Source organism: Vigna radiata, unplaced genomic scaffold, assembly GCF_000741045.1.
Source record: "Vigna radiata var. radiata cultivar VC1973A unplaced genomic scaffold, Vradiata_ver6 scaffold_264, whole genome shotgun sequence".
Taxonomy (NCBI): domain Eukaryota; kingdom Viridiplantae; phylum Streptophyta; class Magnoliopsida; order Fabales; family Fabaceae; genus Vigna; species Vigna radiata.
Genome location: NW_014543984.1, coordinates 197,583 through 219,416, shown reverse-complemented (window position 1 = coordinate 219,416; position 21,834 = coordinate 197,583). Strand labels below are relative to the sequence as shown.

Below are 21,834 nucleotides of genomic sequence, written 5' to 3'. Positions count from 1 at the left end.
AAGTAAAACCTAATGCATGCATGAATTTGAGTGGATTGGGGGAGAGTGATTGAGTGGATTTGAGGGTAATTTTTTTTTGCTGTTTATTTGAGTGAATTTGGAGGTAAACGAGGATGAATTTTGAAATAAAATTTATGAGAATTGGTGTAGGATTTAGTTTATATGAAAGATTAAAAAAATTTACTTCAAAATCCACTTTCGTTTACTTCCAAATTCACTCAAATAAACAACAAAAAATATTATCCTCAAATCCACTCAATCACTCTCCCCCAATCACCTCCGATCACCCCCAAGTGAACACATGCAAAATGTAGTTAATAATTCACGAATCACTAAAAAAACAAAAACAAAAAAATTATGAATGGGAAAAATCGTTTGTTGTGGTGAAACTTTTATTAGTAAAATAAAATGGCAAAGAAAAAAAACAATGAGAAAACATTTGTCATTAAAATGCTCGTTAATACAAACAAATAAAAAAATTATTGGTAATTATCAACAAAAAAATTGTTAATAATTATCTGTCAATAATTATTAATAATAAAAATGTATTGATAATTATTTATTGTAATTATCACAATTTAATTATTTTTCTTGTTCTTTGTTTCTTCCTTCCTCCATTTCTTTTTTTTTTTCTCCTTTGTCTCTTCCTACTTCACCACTCGCGTAATTCAGAATACCTTTTGGTACATCAATAAATTTTTAAGATATTAAAACATTACACTTAACTCGAAACCTAAATTTAAAAATATTAAATTTAAAGATTATTCTACCAATATATTGATTATCTTATTATTTTTAAAGGATGTGACACTTTTAGTCTATCTTAATTTTCTAATATATTCTAATAAATATAGATACCAATAAGAATATGAGAAGTTAACTTTTAGAATTTTGCATTTCATTCATGGAGACATTCTCATCTAAACCATATACAAAATTTTTTAACATCAATCTTTATTTTCATGAACACTATCTTTTATTTTATTCCATACACTCCAAATATCAACTCTACACATTTCTCTATATCATGTTCTCTTTTTATAGTTAAGTTTCACTAATGAAATTGTTGGAAAGATACTTTAGCTGGGTTATGATATATATTCACCACCTTTATCCAAACTTATGCATGGCTATGAAGCACTCAATGATATATGACCACTTTGTATTCTACAATTATTAATGGGAATAAAGAGGATGTGCTAGGAATTAAAAAGTATTTGAGTTATACTTAAATAAAAAGAAAAGTGCACTTTAAGTACATATATAATTTTGACATAATAATATATTGCTAATCTAACCATATCATATCAAAAATCGCAAATTCCATTAAATTATATTTGAAAGTTGTATTCTATATTATATTGCTGCTTAATATTTTCTTTGAAAATATGTAGCTACGAACTTTTATCATAACTAATATATACTTTGATCCAATGATTACTCATGGAGACGGTTACCTACGGATGGGACAGAGTAAATAAATTATTGACAGATGCAAGTAAATTATTCCCTAATTTTATTACTTAAAAGACAAAAATCCATTCAAAATTTACCTAATTTACATTGCTACGTCAACATTATTGATAGATTTTATGTCACTGAAAATTCATCGATGGTAATGTTTTATCCATACGTATTTTTCATTTCTGACCAATTTTTTATATAAGTAATATAATTTTTTTTTAAAAGAAAAGACAATACGAAATATTCATGACCAGAAATAAACACAGTTTTCGTATTGCAAGATGATCCTAAAAGTTAACACAAAATACAAATGGGATTCAACAAAAACTTAATTCATTATTTGGATTATCAATTTCAAAATAATACATGGTGCTCAAGTGATGGAAAAAAAATGACACTGCATTCTTATCTCATAAAAGGTATGATTAAGTACTCTGCGTAGAATAGCTGCAAGAAGAAATCATTATCAAAATCAGAAACAAGAACCAATTAAGACCACAAGAGATTTATGTGTATGTTAATTTTGTTCTTATGAAAAAAATGAAATAAAATATAGGAGCTTTTTAATAGTAAAATTCCACTATTAGAAACTTTTAAAGTTATCAATAAATTCCCTCAAGATCTTTTATTTCTTTTAATGATCAAAATTCTAAGGTGGAGTAATTTTCTTTTAGTCATTAACTCCCAATCTGTAAATGAAATTAAGGATATATATTTGAAGATGTGTGTGGAATACATTTATTATATTTTTTTCTCTCTTTCATTAACTCTCAATCTGAAAATGAAATTAAGGATATAACAACAATAGTAAATACATTTATTATATTTTTTTCTCTCTTTCATTTGTTTTATTCTTCTCTTCCACTCTTTCTATTTTTTTCAACTAAACAATTTATATTTTTTTCAACTAAACCATTTTGTACAATTTTTTTTTTTGGGAAAAACTAAACCATCTCATGCAATTTTCTTTTCAAATAATTTTTCTAGAAAAATGCAAATCCTCCAATGACAGACAACTATCCAAATCATGCCAACATATCCTTCTTTCACCAAAAATCTCAAATGTTACTAGTAATATTCACGAATTCCTAACCACCTTGCACATTAGCATGTCAAATTGTTCTTCTTTCTCTTTGAGAGAATCATAAAATAGGAAAATAAGAACAAAAATTTAAATAAAATTATACAAAAAATTTAATATAGTTCAACACTTCAAGGCCTACATCTATGTATACTCAACAAAAGTATTGACATTCAATATGCAATCTTTTTAACAAAAACTACAAATTTTCTTATGCAATTTTTCAGAAAAAAAGGGTAAACTTTCTTATACAATTTATTTATTTATTTATTTTTATTTTTTTTTGTGGAGAAAAGCTACAAACCATATTGTGCAATTGTTCTGACAAAAACTGCATACTATCTCATACAATTTTTCTGACAAAAACTGTCAACAATTTTTTTTGGATAAATTGCAGACCTCCAATGACACTTAACTCTCATACATCCAATAGACTTAATGAGTTATAATGACTAATTTCAAATCAACTATTCTTTTTTATAATAGTTTTCTGCTCTCTTCTTGATCATATTATTTGTTACTTAGCAACATGTATTATTAATATTCAAAATCAGTTACTCTCAACTGATAAATATTTTACAAGGTTGTATCTATTAAAAAGAAGAAAAAAAGTTGGTTAATGGTTACCTTCCAGAGAAACATATAGAAGGATGCTGTGGCAGAGCTGCTTTTCACATCAACAGACTTAGAATGATACAAGAGGATTGAAGCAAGAACAGCATGTGCAGAAACCTATCACAGAAAATGAGAATAAACTTCAAACTTAAACTCAACAAAAATATCAAATCATCAACCATCTTCACATTCATTACATATATCAGTCAATTATAGGTATGTAATTTAATAAATTTTTAAGCAGACTGAGCTTCCGCCTCATCATATATACTCGAACATAATGTCGATACATATATAAAACGCAGGATATATATTCCATGCAAAAAGGTTTACTTTTGCAAGGGAGGAATTTCCTTATTTAGAAACCTGATACACGCCATATATGCATCAGTTAAGGAGCAACACTCTTTGATTTTTCATACTACAGCAAAATTTTGATAATTTGTGTACAAAATGCAGCATGAGATGGAAAAAGGCTCTATAAATATAAAACCTTGAAACTCACTGCTATAAACTTGATATAATGAAAATCCATTACAGTGGCATAATTTATACAAGTAATTAGGAAGTCACCGTGATCATTTTGCTCCAGTGGTTGGAAGATGTTGCACCCACGAGAATGGCAACTCCATAAATCATTTCAAGAAGTGAAACACAAATCCAGAATACCTGAAAAAAACTTAATTATGGTAAATCAAGGATACAAGACAAAGCCCTCTGAGATTATACATAAGAAGAACGTACCCTCTTCTGACCCAAAAGCACTGACAAAGATTTAATGCCATGTTTTTCATCTCCTTCATGGTCAGGTATATCCTTTACGAAAGTCAACAGAGAGTAATTTTACTTTCATATTTGGTATACATGTATAATTTAAGAAAACAGGAAGCTTTTATCCTTTTACCTTGAACAATGCTAAAACTAAAGAGAAGAAACTCAAGAATGCTGTAGAAAAAAGCAATGATCTAGGAAGCATAATTGGCCTCTGGAGCACAAAGGTCTGCAGATTTAATATTACGCACACTTATTAGCAACCAAAAGCATTTGGCTTTGTAGGAGGTTTTCTTTGCTGCTAGACATTTGTTGCTACAATTATGTGCACAAAAGCTAATTTATTCACATATGCATTACAACTGAGAGCACATTTTAGAAAGACAAACCACCTGCATATGAAGAAAATAGGCAAGTTGAAACATTACTCCATGAACAACTACAATGCACATGGCTGCAAGCACTGCAATTCTCTTCCATCTCAAGAGAGGTAGCTGCGAAATTTCAGAGACACGAGTTATGGAAAAATAAATGTAGTCACTATCAAACGAAGTTTCCAAATAGAGGTTTTAGAGAAGCTTAAATTCAAATATAACTACCGAAAAAGAAAAGAAGTGTCACATAATTTCAATCCTTAAAGCCTTCCTCCAATACTCAAAGTTTACCTCCTAGAAGGAAAATTAAGTGTAATTAAAGATGTTTTTTTAACATTTACTGCATAATGTTCACTGGAATCTGATAAAGATCAAGAAAATTCTTGTTATAGAAAATGAACAAATCGTACAACGACCATTAGCAATTATGCCCTAAATAACCAGGGGAAAAAGAAGTGTATATGCCATAAAAATGAACTTACATCGATTGAATAAGCTGTCCCAAGCAAAAAATGGATGGAAAGAGCCCACAACAATGGAGGTGAACCTACAATCCATCCAATCCCAAAACTCTGTAAAGCAGATTAAAATGATAGCTTTTAATAACCATTACATTAGACAATTCTGAAAGAGAGTATAACTTTTTGAAGGTTAGATCGACATTTCAGAGAAAAGAAAATCAAATTCTAACAAAGGTAAGGCCATAGACCAGATGAAATATACAACAGAAAATATTAAAATGAAATGACTTTGAATTCTTACTTTGTAACAATCCCAGGCAGAGGGGACTCTAGTAGTATCAGAAAAGTATATACAGAATGAAAGAAAGCAGACAGTTTATAAAAACTTTTCATTGATTCTCTTTCTATTTCAGATATTAAAAGGAGAATGGAACAACCAAAAACTGGAAATAAATCCAAATTTACATATCTAAATTTATACTGAATAATTGACTAATAAAATAATGAAGAAACTAATTGGTTCCTTGAACAAACCATAAACGAGGAAGATCATAGGAGTCGTGATGTGCATTACAGAGAGGATAATGTTAGATATAATACCAGTATCAAACATGATGCAGTGAGAATGAGACCAGTTCCAAAAGAATACTCCCCTGATGCTAATGGGCGATATGGTTTGTTTATCTGCAATACAACATTTGGTACAGATCACTGTTCGTGCCTCAAACTAAAATTTTGTATGCATATTATGTATCCTAATACCACATTATATTTATACAAATATAAATGTAGTGAGACTTTCAACTCATATTTAGATTTCTAACAATAATAACATATGACATTGATATTTTTCATGATTTTCATCACTTTTCAAGTTAAAGAATGAGTTGCATTGGCTCACTTCAAAATGCTTAATTTAATTTTCAAAACTCAAATTTAGCACTGTTTAACCAAGAGTCCAGAAAGAAAAAGAAAATGTACTACTTAGCATATTGTCCATTAGTGTTAATAAGTTTCATACCTTGTCTATTTCAACATCAGTTAAATGATTCAAGCCTATAACATAACCGCTCATCAAAGCAGCAGCTACTTGGGCCTGAAATAGAATGATAAAAATAATCTAGTTATTATGCTCACAGTACTAGTAAATTTAAGTAAAGGGGCAAAAATCATGCATTAATAAGACAACGGAGTTAAGTTCCCACCTGGAACAAGCCAATGAAATATGTTAGAGAAATATCTGATAACTTCTCTACTGCAAGGAGAGACATAGAAGTTATGCTTATTGCCTGTGCAAACAAAAACAACTAAATTAAGTAAAATGATTCAAAAAAACTATACATGTTTTCTTCTATATAATACGAGGTTCATGCAAAAGAATTTGATTGATATTATTTGACTAAATAATTGCACAGGAGAAAGAAAAGGATTTGACTTAACTGAGCCAATGAGTACGTATACATTGAAAAACCTGGTAAATGCATCCAAGTAATGTTTGATAGAGCCCCGAAAGGGTTTTGGAAAATGTTTAGGTTTAGCAGATTCAAATGATTCTCCACTGGCTGCGTTCAAAACATATCTTCTAGCACCTTGGTGAAATGTGGATCCAACCTCAATGCCTGTATGATGATTCTGATGATGCCTCATGCTATGATATTTATTCTGGATTTTCTCAGTTTTGCACCATGCAGCTTTTGTTACGTAAGAACCTAGAATATCAAATGTGAATTTTCATGAAGATTCTCAAAAGTATTCGAAATAATACCAAGTACTTTGTAATAACAAACAGAAAACATGAACCCATTTTCATGGCTCACCAAAAGAAGAAGCAAGAGGGAAAGACCCAACGACAGAAGCCATTGATGGCGGTTGTAAAGTTGTTTCCAAGAGACTCTCGGGCACAGTTCATACTACTAGCTACCATATTTAACGGCACAACTTAATCTAAGTAAATGATGATGATCATGATGATGTCAATTATGTTTTTTATTTAGTTACTAACTTATATTTAGGGTTAAATATGTTTTTAGTCCCTATATACTTTGAGGCGATTTTGGTTTTAGTCTATTTTCAAACTATGGTACAATTTACTCCTTCAACTTTAGAAAATTATGGTTTTAGTCCTTTTTACCAATTTTTTTTTTAACTTTATTTGTTGTTTCAAACACGTTTCATTATAGCATTTGGATTGTTTACACTGTTTGACACATTTTTGCTTCAATGTTAATTGAGAAACATGTTTCGAACAACAAATAAAGTTAAAAAAATTTGGTAAAAAAAAACTAAAACCATAGTTTTTTAAAGTTGAAGGACTAAATTGTACCATAATTTGAAAATGGACTAAAATCAAAATCGCCTCAAAGTATAGGGACTAAAAACATATTTAACCCCTTATATTTATAAATCTATTATGAACTATAAATGAAAATGGATAGAAATTAAATTTTCAACAACTTTATTAGTATTTTCTTTTTCATATTTTTTCTAAAAAACACTAAAAGACAAATAAAAAGATCATGCGTAGTAAGAATGCAACTTTTTATTTTTTTTCTTCATTCTAAATTAAAAAGTCAGTTCCCTGGTTAACACACATTTACTCCTATTGGATAAATCTCCATTGAATAGTCAAAGTCTACTGATGGTGGAAGTCAATCTAAAATACTATACTTTTCCCATTTCCTCTCCCTTTGGAACGAAATACTAATTAATGGTTGAAGTTTTTGCAATGATGGTTTCATATTCCAATATTGCAGCATGACATGTTTGAAAAAGGATCAGTATTCTCTATATTTTAAAATATATGATTCGATAAATACAACTTTAGGAAAAACGGAAATGGTATTGCAGTATAATTACTTCAAATCTAGCTCGCCTCATGCTATGTAGTCTAGAAATATCTATATCTATAGTTGCTTTTTGTAGAAAAGTATGAAGTGTGCTCACACTATTAGAATTATCTTAATTAGTAATGGATTATTATCAACCTTAATCAATTTGTCGATAAACTAGTTTATCATCGAATTTTTTTGATAAATTTTATAATTTAATTTATCGACGTATATTTCATTGATATCAAATTTGTCCTTAAAATTTGTTAATAAATTACAATTAGTAAATATTTTTGTTAATAACTTATAATTATAGTTACCGACAACAAAATTCATTGACATTGTTAGTTGATAAATGATAATTCTTATTATGGATAGATATTTTTGTCGGTAAATTATTATTACAAATATCGATAGTCTTATTTCGTTAATAAATTTGTCGATAATTTGAATAGTAAATTTTCTAACCTGATCAATGGTGGCTTAGTGATGACACGATGGTAGAAGGGTGTTGATGCAAAGGCGTGTCAGTGACGTAGATTAATGATGTTTTATATTATAATGTTTTATATTATTTTACAATTAAATATTGTATTTTTATAAAATCATGATTCATTAATGAACACACAAGATAAATATTATATTTATTCCTAATTAACATACACATAAGGAGACAGAATAAAAAGAGTCAAATGTGAAGTGGAATAAAAACAAACCTTCAAAAGAAGCAATTAATTATACATTTTTGCTAACAAAACACATCTGGTTAAAAATATTATTTAAATTTTAATTTTTAATTAATATATAAACTAATTTTAAAATGTTTATATAAGCACGGAATGATATGACCATATATAAAAAATATCCTACAAATTTTAACAGGAATAAAGAGGTTGGGCTACACGTATTTTAAATTGTATTGCAAAACGTACTTCGTGGTTGTTTTATGTTAGAGGTCCTAGCTATGTATTGAAAATTTAAACTTAAAGTCGACTTTAATATCACTGATATAAAGATATAAATTATTTGGATCAATTAAAAATAATGCTAAGAGTAATATATATATATATATATATATATATATATATATATATATATATATATATATATATATATATATATATATATATATATATATATATATATTACAAAAATTGTATGAATTTCCTGCTGATATTAGCAAGAAAAATTACATGACGGTGTTGAAATTTGTAATAAATTGACAGCAGATTAAGTTTCGCAAGAAAATTACCTTTAAATATACAATAAAAAGGAGCTTGCTTACTTTCTTATAATCTTTTAGGAAATTCGAAAATTTCATGCGAATTTAAAATTCATAAATAACTTATCATCCATTAATTACTTACAAATCATAATTTAGGGGAAACTCATCTGTTGCTAATTTCACTAAGCATAAAAAGTCATTGTTTTGGCTCACTTCCCGAATTAGTTTCATAAAAGTTTAATATTTATAGTAACAGTAATTATATACGAATAATTTGCAATCATCTCTTGAAAGATTCTTCAAAGCATGAGCATAAAGTAACTTCTAATTAACATTAGAGAAATATTACCATGGCTTGAAGGTTGGTTTAAAGGTTTTCTGATCTATGTTTGGCTTAAAGGTTTTTCTTCCTTTCAGTTATACATTGCATTTTTTCTAACATGAGTGTTCATCAAATTTTTAAAAAAGATAAAAGTTTTAAATTATGGTTCTCTTCATATATTTTAAATCCATGAAAGACTCTCGAAATTCATAAATATTTATTAGGAGAAATAAGGACAAAAATTTAATAATAAAATATCATCTAAAATATTATAATATCATGAATTAATAAGAACAAACAAAACTGATATATATTATTCATCGTACATAAGTCTTTATTTACAATTATTATCTTCAAGCTAATTATCTAGATATGAGATGCGACTTGTCTCATCTAACTAAAGGTATGATAAAGTACTCTGCATAAAATAGCTGAAAGATGAAAACAATTTAAACAAAGGCATCAGTAACGAGCTTTGAAGCAGCACGTGCATATCTTGAAAAAGTGAATCATTACACGTACCTTCCATATAAACATATAGAAAGATGTTATGGCAGCTTTGCTTTTCAGATCTACAGACTTAGCACGATACCAAAGAACTGAAGCTAGAAGAACATGCCCCAAACCCTAACACATTCAAAGTGAAAATAAAGAGTAATGTTCTAACAAGTATACCTCGTTCACCATTAGAAAATGCATTATGAGATGGAAATCACATTCATATTCTCTAGTCACAGAATTTTTAAATGCAATTAAGACGTCACCGTAATGATTTTGCTCCATAGGCAGGAAGATGCTGCTCCCAGCAAAAGGGAAACTCCATAAGCCATTTCAAGAAGTGAAACACAAATCCAGAATACCTGTAAAATGGCACAGTAGACATGAACATATATGAGGAAAAACCATGCAAAACCAAGTTCTCTCTAAGATGACACAGTATATATGAACATATATATACCCGCTTTTGACCCAAACGCACTGAGAAAGATCGAATGCCAAACATTTTATCTCCTTCAATGTCAGGGATATCCTGTATATGATCAAATCCAACAAGAGTAACTTTTACTCACACCTACTATACTAAACATAACATAAGCTCAATTTCTTCAATAAGTATATTTAAAAGAAAAATAAATCTGAAGGGAAAGTATAGTACATTGATTAACAATAGTGACAGAAAAAGAAGTATGTTGTGACGGTTGTGACAGAAAAATAAAAAAATTAATTAAAAAAAAAATAACTGATATTAGAAAACAGTGCATGTTGCAGGAAGCTAGAAGCTGTCTATTTTTACCTTGAACAATGCTATAACTACAGAGAAGAATCCCATGAATGCTGTAGCAAAAATCAATGATCTTGGAAACATAGCTGGCCTCTTGTACACATAGGTCTGCACATTTTTTAGCATAATTAGCGACTCAAAAGACATTTGACTATGGTTGCATAAAATGATTTGTTGTGGCAATAACGTAATGCATGATGAGAACACATATTACTGATAACCTGCATGTGAAGGAAAAACGCAAACTGAACTATTATTGCCCGAACAACTAGGATACACATGGCTGCAACCACTGCGAATCTCTTCCATCTCAACAGGGGCAACTGACCAAATTTATAACCCAACACTTATTAATCAATAAAGTTTCAAACTCAGATTTTCAAGAAGCCAGAATTAGGAATTTAACTGAAAAATCCAAGTTTTTCATGTTAATTAGACAGTGATAATTCCTACTATTTTGAGTTCACTTTTCACATTGAATTGATATTATTAATACTTGTAAAAGTTAATTATACCAGATATATAAAACAGCATACACATAACCAAAATAAATGGAACATGTTGCACCCTTAAACAACCTTATTATTATATCGCAGAGATGTTGTGTTATTTATTTCGTACTACTTATTTGACTAGCAATTACTGCATAGTTTTCCCCAAACTCTGATAAAGCACAGAAAATTTTTTGCTGATATTGAAGTGATCATATAGCTGTTACATATATGAGTCTTGGCTTAGTTTTCTCATTGTTTTCTTTGTTGGAATTTAAAAGTATTAAAGACATTTTTCAGATTCATGAAGAGTTACAACCATTCATGAAAAGTTACAATGAATAAATGTAACTAATCAAAATCTAGTATCTCTTGAATTTAAAAGATGTTTCATCAACATCTATATAAAGGGATCATGTACTCTATTGAAATGAAAGATTTTTTCTTTACATTCTGTCATTTTAACACACAATTCGTGAGGATTTTATTAATACTAAGAGTGAGTATTATCGTTGTATTTCTTCTTTGTATCTCAAAAGCGAATTTCGTTATCCTTTCACTCTTATAAAAGACGAAATATTGTTTTTAGGAAAGTGTGTATTCGCGCCTAAAAGATTATATCAAGTCTACGTTGTTGTCCATCTTGTTTTTCTAAGTTTTTGGAAAATTGTTCCAACATTCTTACTACCTTTTATTTTATTTCTATCAGCTGACATGCTTTTGCATTTTCTTTTTTAAATATAGCACAACGACCTTGAATAATTGTGCCATAAATGGTATGAGGTGAAGAAGAAAGTTAATGCCAAATGAACTCACATCGATTGAATATGTAGTCCCTAGCACAAAACTGATTAGAAGAGCCCAAAACAATGGCCATGAACCTACTAGCCATGCAAGCAAAAAACTCTGTAAAAGAAGAATAAACTGATTAATGTTCTTCTACCTTGTGGGACATGATACAATTTAAAATTATAGTAAAATTGATCAATTAATTTAATTACTTTTGTTAATCTCAATGATCTGCATATTTTATTTCTTATATATAAGATCAAAAGTAGTACCATAATTGAAAATGACGCTACGATAATAACACCAGTTTCAAAAGAATATTCCCCAGATGCCAACGGAAGATAAGGCTTGTTTATCTGCACAACAACATGTAACTCATCTATTAGGAAAAATATTATTTGACACACTTAAACTTTTTATATTTATTTGACATTATCCTTATTTGTTTTTTACTTTCTTCCGTCTTAAAAAAAATACAAACTTTACATTTTTATGACCATTTTATCTTTATATTTTCTGTCCAATGAATATAAAAGTGTGTCATGTCATTGCTCGTTATATTAGAATAGTAACGTTTTCTCAATCTAAAAAAAAAAAAACTACTTAACAATTTTAAATATTAATACTTTAATATTGCTTTTTTTTTTATATTTTTCTTAAAATACTCTACATTGTAAAACAAAGCAAAGAGTGGCTCAATCTAAAGTCTTAAAAATGTCAAATTACTATGCAATTAAACGAAAACAAAAATCAACTTTGAAACATTAGAGCACGAAATTTGGATTCCAATTATAAGAGGGTAAAAGAAAGATCAAATCCATATATTGTGATTGATTTACAAAGAAAATTGAGCAAAATTTGGATTCAAATTGCAATAAAAGTAAAAACAAATATCACTTAATTGACTTATGCAGAAAATTGACCAATACTTTGAATAATCTTCTTTATTGAATCTTGAAAAAAATCAAAAGACTTTATATATATTTACATTCTGGAAATTTTTCTCACAAACGTACCCTTCAACTTTGAAAGTATATGTGAAAAGAAGTTTGTGTCATTGAAACTGAAAATTGAGTGTAATAATTTATTACTATTATTATTAATTATATTAACTTATTCATTTTCAAATCCAAAAACTATTTCAATTGAATATTAATTGATGAAGACTTAATTTAATCGATTGTTTTTTAAAGAACAAATATTAAGAAAAACTTGAAATAATCAATTTTCCACTCACTTAATCGGATAAATGTGAATATGATGAAAACGAATTTTGCATTTATTAATTGATTATTACTAGACATAATCGATTATATACATATTAAGGGAAAAATAACTAATTATTGCACTATTTTTATTATTTATTAGGCTACATATATACAATTCAAAGTATTGAAGATTTTATAAATTGAAGTAACAAATAATTTATGATTTCATGTTATTTGAAGATTACACACAACAAAAGATATAAGATAATTTTCAAATTAATTAATAGTAACTAAATTTGAGAAATAAAAATAGATACAGAAATTTTAAATTTGATTAATACTCACCATATGGATTTATTTAAATGAAATAACTTGTTAAAAAAAATACATATACAAATTTTAAAAAACAAATATTTTACAACATTAAATGAAAATTTAACACTTTTTTAAAGGTTTAATTATTTATTTGTTCTTATTTTTTTTATCTTCTTTGACTCTTTATTTTAATAGCATTAGAATTTTTAAAGAAGTATCTCAATTATATTTTCTTTTTAAAAAGAAAATATTAATGATGTTGTTGATATATTACATGTCATTGCATTATTTTTTTTAAAATTTTAAATTTTAATTTTTGTAAAACAAAATTGTAAATTTTTTTGTTGTCGACATCTCTTGTGTGACACATTACATTATTAATAATGTTACAAGTAATGTCACATATATTTTTTTATTCAATTTAGTTTCAATTTTTTAAAATAAAACAATATTACTCATACTAAATTTATTATTTATATAAATATTATAATTATATTTATATTAATAATGAATTTTAACGTATATTGTGTATACTTTTTTTCCTATAGGCTTTTATAAAAAAAAATTTTAAAACTAATATATTATTAATCAATGTCTTTTTTTATAAGAATTAATTAATTAATAATATTTATACAAATAATAAATTTGATTTTCTTTTAATTGGAATCAAATTTATTATTTTTATAAATGTTATATTATTATTTATATTAAAATTTATTAAAAAAATATGATTAGGAAAACATTAGGTAATAATATGTAATATCGTAATATTTTAAATAATAATTTTTAATAAAAAAATATTATTATAATATTTATACATATAATAATTTGGTTAAAAAAAATTTATAAAAAATTAAAACCATATTGAAAAAAAGATATATATAGAAATTAAATTGAAATTAAGATAAAAATAATTGACATTGAAACTCATATGTGGCACTACCCTTTCAGGATTAGTACATTGTTTTTTTAAATAACTTAAGAGAAACGTTTTTTTTTTTAAGTTGAAACACACTTAAAACCAAAAACTAAGTGAGTACCAAATTAAAATTTTTCAATCAAAGGGACCAACCAGATAATTAAACTTTTTTTAAAATTATAATGAAAATATGGTTATAACATATTTTTTTGTTTATAATGAAAGGGACCAACCAGATAATTAAAACAAAAACACCATTTGTATAATTATATTTTTTTATATCATTTTACATTTATATAATCAACTTATCAAATATCTATAATCCAATAAAATACTTTGTACACTTGAACTTAAACTAAAATTAAACTAAAATTTTATTACTTACCAAAATAGTTTATCAAACAAAATTATATGCTAAACCTAAATTATCATAAGTCACTAATCCCAACACCTACAGCCCTTCTTGATTTTCCTCAAACATTAAATTTCCAATTTCTATTCAACAATAACATCTAACCACACATATATGCATTCGTACTGTCTTTATAGTGTTCGTTCGTAATATATATATATATATATATATATATATATATATATATATATATATATATATATATATATATATATATATATATATATATATATATATTTATATGTGTACTATGTAGACTGCTCAAAATGTATATTTATGTGTGTGGAATTAAAGCCATCATGTGAGCAATAAACAAATAAGGCATTAGCAAATTATTGATTTCTTTCCATAAGTTTCCTACCTTGTCTATCTCAATGTCGGATAATTGATTCAATCCAACTATATAAACGTTCATAAACAGTGCAGCTGTGACGGCCTACAATAGTAAAGTTAAAAAATGTAAGTCAAAATATATATGCATCAGATAATTTTAAACAAACAAACAAATTTGAGACCCACCTCCAACAAACCAACAAAAAATGCGGGAGAAATATCTGATAATTTTTCCACTGCTAGAAGAGACACAGAAATTATGCTTAATGTCTGCACAAACACCAACAATTCAAGTATTAAAACATTTGATACAAGTGTTTGAACTTTTTTATCTGCCGTTACTTTTAATCTATGGGGTAAAATACATAACAACAACCTGAACTTTTTAAGGGTAATTTTTTTCTTAACTGTGCCTATAATTGTGTGTGGCCTGCTAAACCTGTAGAAAGCATCTATGGAGTTTTTGAGAGAGTCCCAAATGTTTTTTGGAGGTTGAGATTCAAATGATTCTCCAGGAGCTGCATTCACAACATAACTTCTACCACATTGACGTGTGCTTCCTACCTCAATACCTCTATAATGATGCTTCAAATCATGCTGCTGCTGCTGCCTCACTGTAGAACATGCATTCTGAATTTTCTCAGTTTTGTACCATGATGCTTTTGTCTGGTAAGAACCTAAAAGACCAAATCTGAAATGTTAGTAACAGTGACTTAGAAAACGAGATTTCTTTTTATAAGTTTTCGATTACTTATCTTGATTAATACAATGACAATTATAAAGCAAACTTTGTAGATATAAGTATCAACATAAAAGTGAATTTTTTTCTTTATCTCTAAGACAGAAAGATTGCGCTGGTATGTGAACAGTAGCAACTGGAAAAAGCAAACTTTATCAAACAAACACATTGGCAAAAAAAAGCATTGTCGGATGCATTTTCCAGTCACCCTTCGCTTCATTACACCCTTTTTTGCTTCTTTTCTCACCCCACAGCAAAAAAAACAAAATTATCAACATTCGATCTTTTGCAGTTAATGTTCAACAATATATGTGAAAAAGGCACTCCAAACAGTGTCCAAATGTTAAAATGCAGATATTATACATACTTGAACAGTAACTTGCGGCACAGGTTTGACTCCTCCACCAGCTTCCAACTGCCAATGTCTCCACATGTTAGTCACAGCACATTTTTCTTACAAAAAAAATTGAACCAGTTTTCATTGTTTACCAGTGGAAGCAGAAGAAAAAGGCAGAGAGAGAATAGAAGCCATTGTTATCCACGCAAACTATTCAGTGAAGTTGGCTCGTTCAGTTTCATCTGTCAAGATATATATGAAATTTTGAGTTCGTATTCATTATATGGTTGTAATTCGTTTCCATCTCAAGATTACTGTTATCATAGTACGCTGTCGCATCACATCTCATAACTCCTGGTCCTACACTACACTTTCATAGGTTTAAAGTCTTTTTCTTTCTATATTTCAATCTTAGTTTTTACTATATGTGTTTTTTTAGAAAAGATTATGATTTTAGCTTCTAAGGTTTGACATAAGTTTACTTCAATATTTCCATTTAAAAAATAAAGAAATTATTTCTCCTTTATAATAATAAAAGTTAATAATTTTAGTTTCTTTTTCATAATTTATGTGTGATAAAAATAATATTATAGTGTTATCTATGACTTTAAATTCATTGATATGTTTAGCAGTGATCTGAACCATTTAAAATGTATGGTTTTTTATCATAACTTTTTTCAGCATCAATTCGATTGTTCTATTGGAATTTTTTTTATTGTTCTTCTTCTTTACTTTTCACTGTGCCTTTAAAATATACTACATATATATACTTATTTAGATACTTTAAAATATATTAAAAGAAATTAATATTACCATATCAGTATGTTTTTAATGTTTAACTAATAACCGCACAATTAATCCAACAAAAAATCTGGATTTCGGTTTGTAACAGTTATATCTATGTAAAGGGGATTTTCTATGTCTATATTTAATTTTTACTTTTATTCTTTAAATATTTTTTTTGATTAAAAAATTTATTTTATCAATTTTGCTCGATTATCATTGAGGGTAGGAGCTAACCCGGCCCTGATTCATTACAGCCCCATAAAATGGGACTTTTTGGGGCTAGGGGTTTTAAAAAAGTCTCCTAAAAGGTGGGTCAAGAAAAAGGGACCAAATATAAAAGGACCAGGGTTAGCCTCGAGATAAAACTGATACGTATGGTTTGAAAAACCTGGTAAATGCATCCAAGTAATATTTGATAGAGCCCAGAAAGGTTTTGGGAAAATGTTGAGGTTTAGCAGATTCAAATGATTCTCCACTGGCTGCGTTCACAACATATCTTCTAGCACGTTGGTGAAATGTGGATCCAACCTTAATGCCTCTGTAATGATTCTGATGATGCCTCATGATATGATAGTTATTCTGGATTTTCTCAGTTTTGTACCTTGTAGCTTCTTTTACGCAAGAACCTAGAATATCAAATATGAATTTTCATTTAGATGATAAAAAGTTTCTCAAAAGTATTCGAAATGATAACAAGTACTTTGTAACAACAAAAAGAAAACATGGTCCACTTTTCATGGCTCACCAGAAGAAGAAGCTACAGGGAAAGACCCAACAAGGATATATTATATCATATCAAAAATCACAAATTCCATTAAATTATATTTGAAAGTTGTATTCTATATTATATTGCTGCTTAAGATTTTCTTTGAAAATACGTACCTATGAACTTTTATCTCCTAATTTTTATTACTTAAAAGACAAAAACCCATTCAAAATTTACCTAATTTACATTGCTACGACAACATTATTGATAGATTTTATGTCACTGAAAATTCATCGATGGTAATGTTTTATGCATACGTATTTTTCATTTCTGACGAATTTTTTATATAAGTAATATAATTTTTTTTTAAAAGAAAAGACAATACGAAAATATTCATGACCAGAAATAAACACAGTTTTCATATTGCAAGATCATCCTAAAAGTTAACAGAAAATACAAATGCGATTCAACAAAAATTAATTCATTATTTGGATTATCAATTTGAAAATAATACATGGTGCTGAAGTGATGGAGAGAGCAGCATTTCCTAGGAAAAGAAAATGACACTGCATTCTTATCTCATAAAAGGTATGATCAAGTACTCTGCGTATAATAGCTGCAAGAAGAAAGCATAATCAAAATCACAAACAAGAACCAATTAAGACCATAAGAGATTTAAGTATATGTTTGACTAATTGATTTTATTTCTTATGAAAAAGATGAAATAAAAATATAGGAGTTTTTTAATATAATTAATTTTATCTTTTCTTGTTGGGAATTACACAATAAAACAATTATCTCTTCAAGAACATCCTTATAAATAAGAGCATGCATCTAAATAAAAACACACAACAAATTTAACATTGTTTAGTATCCCAAAGTCTACATACTCAACAAAAAGATTATCACTACATAAAATTTAATACAAACTTGTAAACCTTCTTACATAATTTTTCTGTCAAATTGCAAACTTTGTCATATAATTTTCTACACTTATAATAAGAGCAAAAATTAAAATAAAATTATACAAGATATTCAATGTAGTTCAACACTTCAATGCAATCTTTTTAACAAAAAGTAAAAATTTTCTTATACAATTTTTCTAGGAAAAAGGATAAACTTTCTTATACAACCTTCTATTTTTGTGGACAAAAGCTACAAACCATATTGTACAAATTTTCTGACAAAAATTACAAACTGTTTCGTGCAATTTTTCTGATAAAAACCTCGTCAACAAATTTCTTTGGATAAATTGCAGATTTCCAATGACACTTAACTATTTAAGTCTCTCATATATCCAATAGATTTATTGAGTTATAAAGATTAATCTCAAATCAACTGTTAATTTTTATAACAGTTTTCTTCGGCTCTCTTTTTTATCATATTATTTGTTACTTAGAAACATGTATCATTAATCTTAAAAAATAGTTACTCTCAAATGATAAATATTACGAGGTTTGTCTACCTATTAAAAAGAAAACAACTTATTGGGTTAATGGTTACCTTCCAGATAAACATATAGAAGGATCTTGTGGCAGAGATGCTTTTCACATCAACAGACTTAGAACGATACCAGAGGACTGAAGCAAAAACAGCATGTGCAGAAACCTAACACATAGAAAAAGTGAGAATAAACTTCAAACTTCAACAAAAATTATCAAATCATCAACCATGTCCACATTCATTAGATATATCCGTCTTAAAAGGTATATGATAATTTGATAAATTATGGAGCTGTCCTAATTACTTGTATAAATTAAGCCACTGTAATGGTTTTTCATTATATCATGTTTATAGCACAGTGAGTTTGAAGGTTTTTTACTTACGTAGACTTTTTCCATCTCATGGTACATTTTGTACATAAATTATCAAAATTTAGCTACAGTAAGCAAAGTCAAAGAGTGTTGCTCCTTAACTGATGCATATATGGTGTGTATCAGGTTTCTAAATAAGGAAATTCCTCCCTTGCAAAAGTAATCTCTGTTGCATGTATTAGTGTTCTATTATCTGAGGAGGAACTCACCGTGATCATTCTGCTCCAGTGGTTGGAAGATGTTGTCGCACACACAACAATGGCAACTCCATACATCATTTCAAGAAGTGAAACACAAATCCAGAATACCTGAAAAAAACATATTTATGGTATATGAAGGATACAAGACAAAGTCCTCTGAGATTATACATAAGAAGAACGTACCCTCTTCTGACCCAAAAGCACTGACAAAGATTTAACGCCATGTTTTTCATCTCCTTCATGATCAGGTATATCCTTTATGAAAGTCAATAGAGAGTAATTTTACTTTCATATCGTACACATGTATAATTTAAGAAAACAGGAAGCTTTTATGTTTTCACCTTGAACAATGCTATAACTAAAGTGAAGAAACTCAAGAATGCTGTAGAAAAAATCAATGATCTAGGAAGCATAGTTGGCCTCTTGAACACAAAGGTCTGCAGATATTATGCACAAATATTAGCAACCAAAAACATCTGGCTTTGTAGGAGGGTTTCTTTGGTGCTAGACATTTGTTGCTGCAATTATGTGTACAAAAGCTAATTTATGCACATTTGCATTACAACTGAGAGCGCTTTTAAGAAAGACAACCCACCTGCATATGAAGAAAATAGGCAAGTTGATACACTATTCCACGAACACCTACAATGCACACGGCTGCAAGCACTGCACTACTCTTCCATCTCAACAGGGGTAGCTGGGAAATTTCAGAGACACGAGTTATGGAAAAATAAATGTAGTCACTATCAAACAAAGTTTCCAAACAGAGGTTTTAGAGAAGCTTAAATTAAAATATAACTACTGAAAAAGAAAAGAAGTTTCACATAATTTCAATCCTTAAAGCCTTCCTCCAATACACAAAGTTTTCCTCCTAACAAGAAAATTAAGTGTAAGTGCAGATGTTGTTTAACATTTACTGCATAATGTTCACTGGAATATGATAAAGCACAACAAAATTCTTGTTATAGAAAATGAACAAATAGTACAATGACCATTAGCAATTATGCCCTGAGGGGAAAAGAAGTGTATATGCCATAAAAGTGAACTTACATCGATCGAATAAGCAGTTGCCATCACAAAATAGATGGAAATCGCCCACAACAATGGAGGTGATCCTACAATCCATCCAATCCCAAAACTCTGATAAGGAGATTAAAATGATAGCTTTTAATAACCATTACATTAGACAATTCTGAAAGAGAGTATAACTTTTTGAAGGTTAGATCGACATTTCAGATAAAAGAAAATCGAATTCTAATAAAGGAAAGGCCATAGACCAGATGAAATATACAACAGAAAATATTAAAATGAAATGACTTTGAATTCTTACTCTAACAATCCCAGGCAGGGGAACTCTAGCAGTATCAGAAAAGTACATACAGATTGAAAGAAAGCAAACTGTCTATGAAAACTTTTCATTGATTCTCTTTCTATTTCAGATATTAAACGAAGAATTGAACAAACAAAAACTGGAAATAAATCCAAATTTACATATCTAAATTTATACTGAATAATTGACTTATAAAATAATGGAGAAACTAATTGGTTCCTTGAACATACTATAAACGAGGAAGATCAAATAGGAATGATGATGTGCATTACAAAGAGGACAATGCTAGATATAATACCAGTATCAAACATGATGCAGCGATAATGAGACCAGTTCCAAAAGAAAACTCCCCTGATGCTAATGGGCGATATGGTTTGTTTATCTGCAATACAACATTTGGCACAGATCACTATTCGTTCCTCAAACTAAAACTTGGCATGCATAAATTTTTTGACTGAGATAGCCCAAAGAGATTTACCATCTCTAAAGTATGTGTTTTTCAAACAAATGTAAGTGTAGTGAGACTTTCAAGTCATATTTAGATTTCTACCAATAATAACATGACTCTGATATTTCACATGTTTTTCATCACTTATCAAATTGAATAAGTAATATTTCTAATTTATATTGAAATTTAAAAAAAAAATAAAAATATTATGGAAGAATGAGTTGCATTGGCTCACTTCAAAACGATTAATTTAATTTTCAAAACTCAAATTTAGTATTGTTTGACCAAAAGTCCAGAAAAAAGAAAAAAAAGTGATGTACTGCTTAGCATATTGTCCATTAGTGTTAATAATAATAAGTTTCATACCTTGTCTATTTCAACATCAGTTAAATGATTCACGGCTGTGCTATAACCGCACATCAAAGTAGCAGCTACTTCGGCCTGAAATAGAATGATAAAAAATCTAGTTATTATGCTCACACACATGTACTAGTAAATTTAAATAAAGTAGCAAAAATCATGCATTAATAAGGTATTTTTAAGACCAACAGAGTTAAGTTCCCACCTGGAACAAGCCAATGAAA

At 28.2% G+C, this 21,834-nt stretch overlaps 3 protein-coding genes across 3 annotated transcripts; all 3 read right to left on the bottom strand.

Moving 5' to 3' along the window:
- Positions 1 to 1,832: 1,832 nt before the first annotated feature.
- Positions 1,833 to 6,626, bottom strand: LOC106755177 (homogentisate phytyltransferase 1, chloroplastic-like). Its single transcript, XM_014637286.2, has 12 exons — positions 6,584 to 6,626; positions 6,207 to 6,475; positions 5,972 to 6,055; positions 5,788 to 5,862; positions 5,367 to 5,450; positions 4,788 to 4,877; positions 4,324 to 4,425; positions 4,065 to 4,160; positions 3,905 to 3,976; positions 3,734 to 3,829; positions 3,173 to 3,277; positions 1,833 to 1,911 (listed from the first exon to the last, which is right to left on the bottom strand). Exons 1-12 carry the CDS (start codon positions 6,624 to 6,626, stop codon positions 1,870 to 1,872), a joined length of 1,158 nt encoding a protein of 385 aa, XP_014492772.1. The 3' UTR covers positions 1,833 to 1,869.
- A 2,904-nt stretch (positions 6,627 to 9,530) lies between these two features.
- LOC106755189 (homogentisate phytyltransferase 1, chloroplastic-like) lies at positions 9,531 to 16,314 on the bottom strand. Its single transcript, XM_022778178.1, has 13 exons — positions 16,119 to 16,314; positions 15,997 to 16,044; positions 15,455 to 15,567; positions 15,077 to 15,160; positions 14,919 to 14,993; positions 11,976 to 12,059; positions 11,731 to 11,820; positions 10,645 to 10,746; positions 10,436 to 10,531; positions 10,100 to 10,171; positions 9,906 to 10,001; positions 9,664 to 9,768; positions 9,531 to 9,572 (listed from the first exon to the last, which is right to left on the bottom strand). The coding sequence occupies exons 1-13, from the start codon at positions 16,159 to 16,161 to the stop codon at positions 9,531 to 9,533; spliced, it is 1,050 nt and encodes a 349-aa protein (XP_022633899.1). The 5' UTR covers positions 16,162 to 16,314.
- Positions 16,315 to 17,978: 1,664 nt separating this feature from the next.
- LOC106755193 (homogentisate phytyltransferase 1, chloroplastic-like) lies at positions 17,979 to 21,828 on the bottom strand. Its single transcript, XM_022778177.1, has 10 exons — positions 21,816 to 21,828; positions 21,617 to 21,691; positions 21,101 to 21,184; positions 20,523 to 20,612; positions 20,068 to 20,169; positions 19,814 to 19,909; positions 19,656 to 19,727; positions 19,482 to 19,580; positions 18,962 to 19,066; positions 17,979 to 18,074 (listed from the first exon to the last, which is right to left on the bottom strand). Exons 2-10 carry the CDS (start codon positions 21,668 to 21,670, stop codon positions 18,033 to 18,035), a joined length of 744 nt encoding a protein of 247 aa, XP_022633898.1. The 5' UTR covers positions 21,671 to 21,691; positions 21,816 to 21,828; the 3' UTR covers positions 17,979 to 18,032.
- Between the last annotated feature and the right edge of the window lie 6 nt (positions 21,829 to 21,834).

Bases quoted from the DNA above. Each gene is read 5' to 3' on its own strand.
- LOC106755193 (XM_022778177.1), bottom strand. From the start codon at position 21,670: ATGTGCGGTTATAGCACAGCCGTGAATCATTTAACTGATGTTGAAATA. The intron at 19,910-20,067 runs GTGGGTTGTCTT...TAATATCTGCAG, and splicing joins CCTATTTTCTTCATATGCAG to ACCTTTGTGTTCAAGAGGCC. The intron at 19,067-19,481 runs GTGAGTTCCTCC...TCTATGTGTTAG, and splicing joins ACTGGAGCAGAATGATCACG to GTTTCTGCACATGCTGTTTT.
- LOC106755189 (XM_022778178.1), bottom strand. From the start codon at position 16,161: ATGGCTTCTATTCTCTCTCTGCCTTTTTCTTCTGCTTCCACTG. The intron at 10,747-11,730 runs GTGAGTTCATTT...AAATTTGGTCAG, and splicing joins GGACTACATATTCAATCGAT to TTGCCCCTGTTGAGATGGAA. The intron at 9,573-9,663 runs GTACGTGTAATG...TTCATCTTTCAG, and splicing joins TCTATATGTTTATATGGAAG to CTATTTTATGCAGAGTACTT.
- LOC106755177 (XM_014637286.2), bottom strand. From the start codon at position 6,626: ATGGCTTCTGTCGTTGGGTCTTTCCCTCTTGCTTCTTCTTTTG. The intron at 4,878-5,366 runs GTATTATATCTA...TCTGCTTTACAG, and splicing joins CTGCATCATGTTTGATACTG to AGTTTTGGGATTGGATGGAT. The intron at 3,278-3,733 runs GTGACTTCCTAA...TTTCTGTGATAG, and splicing joins ACTGGAGCAAAATGATCACG to GTTTCTGCACATGCTGTTCT.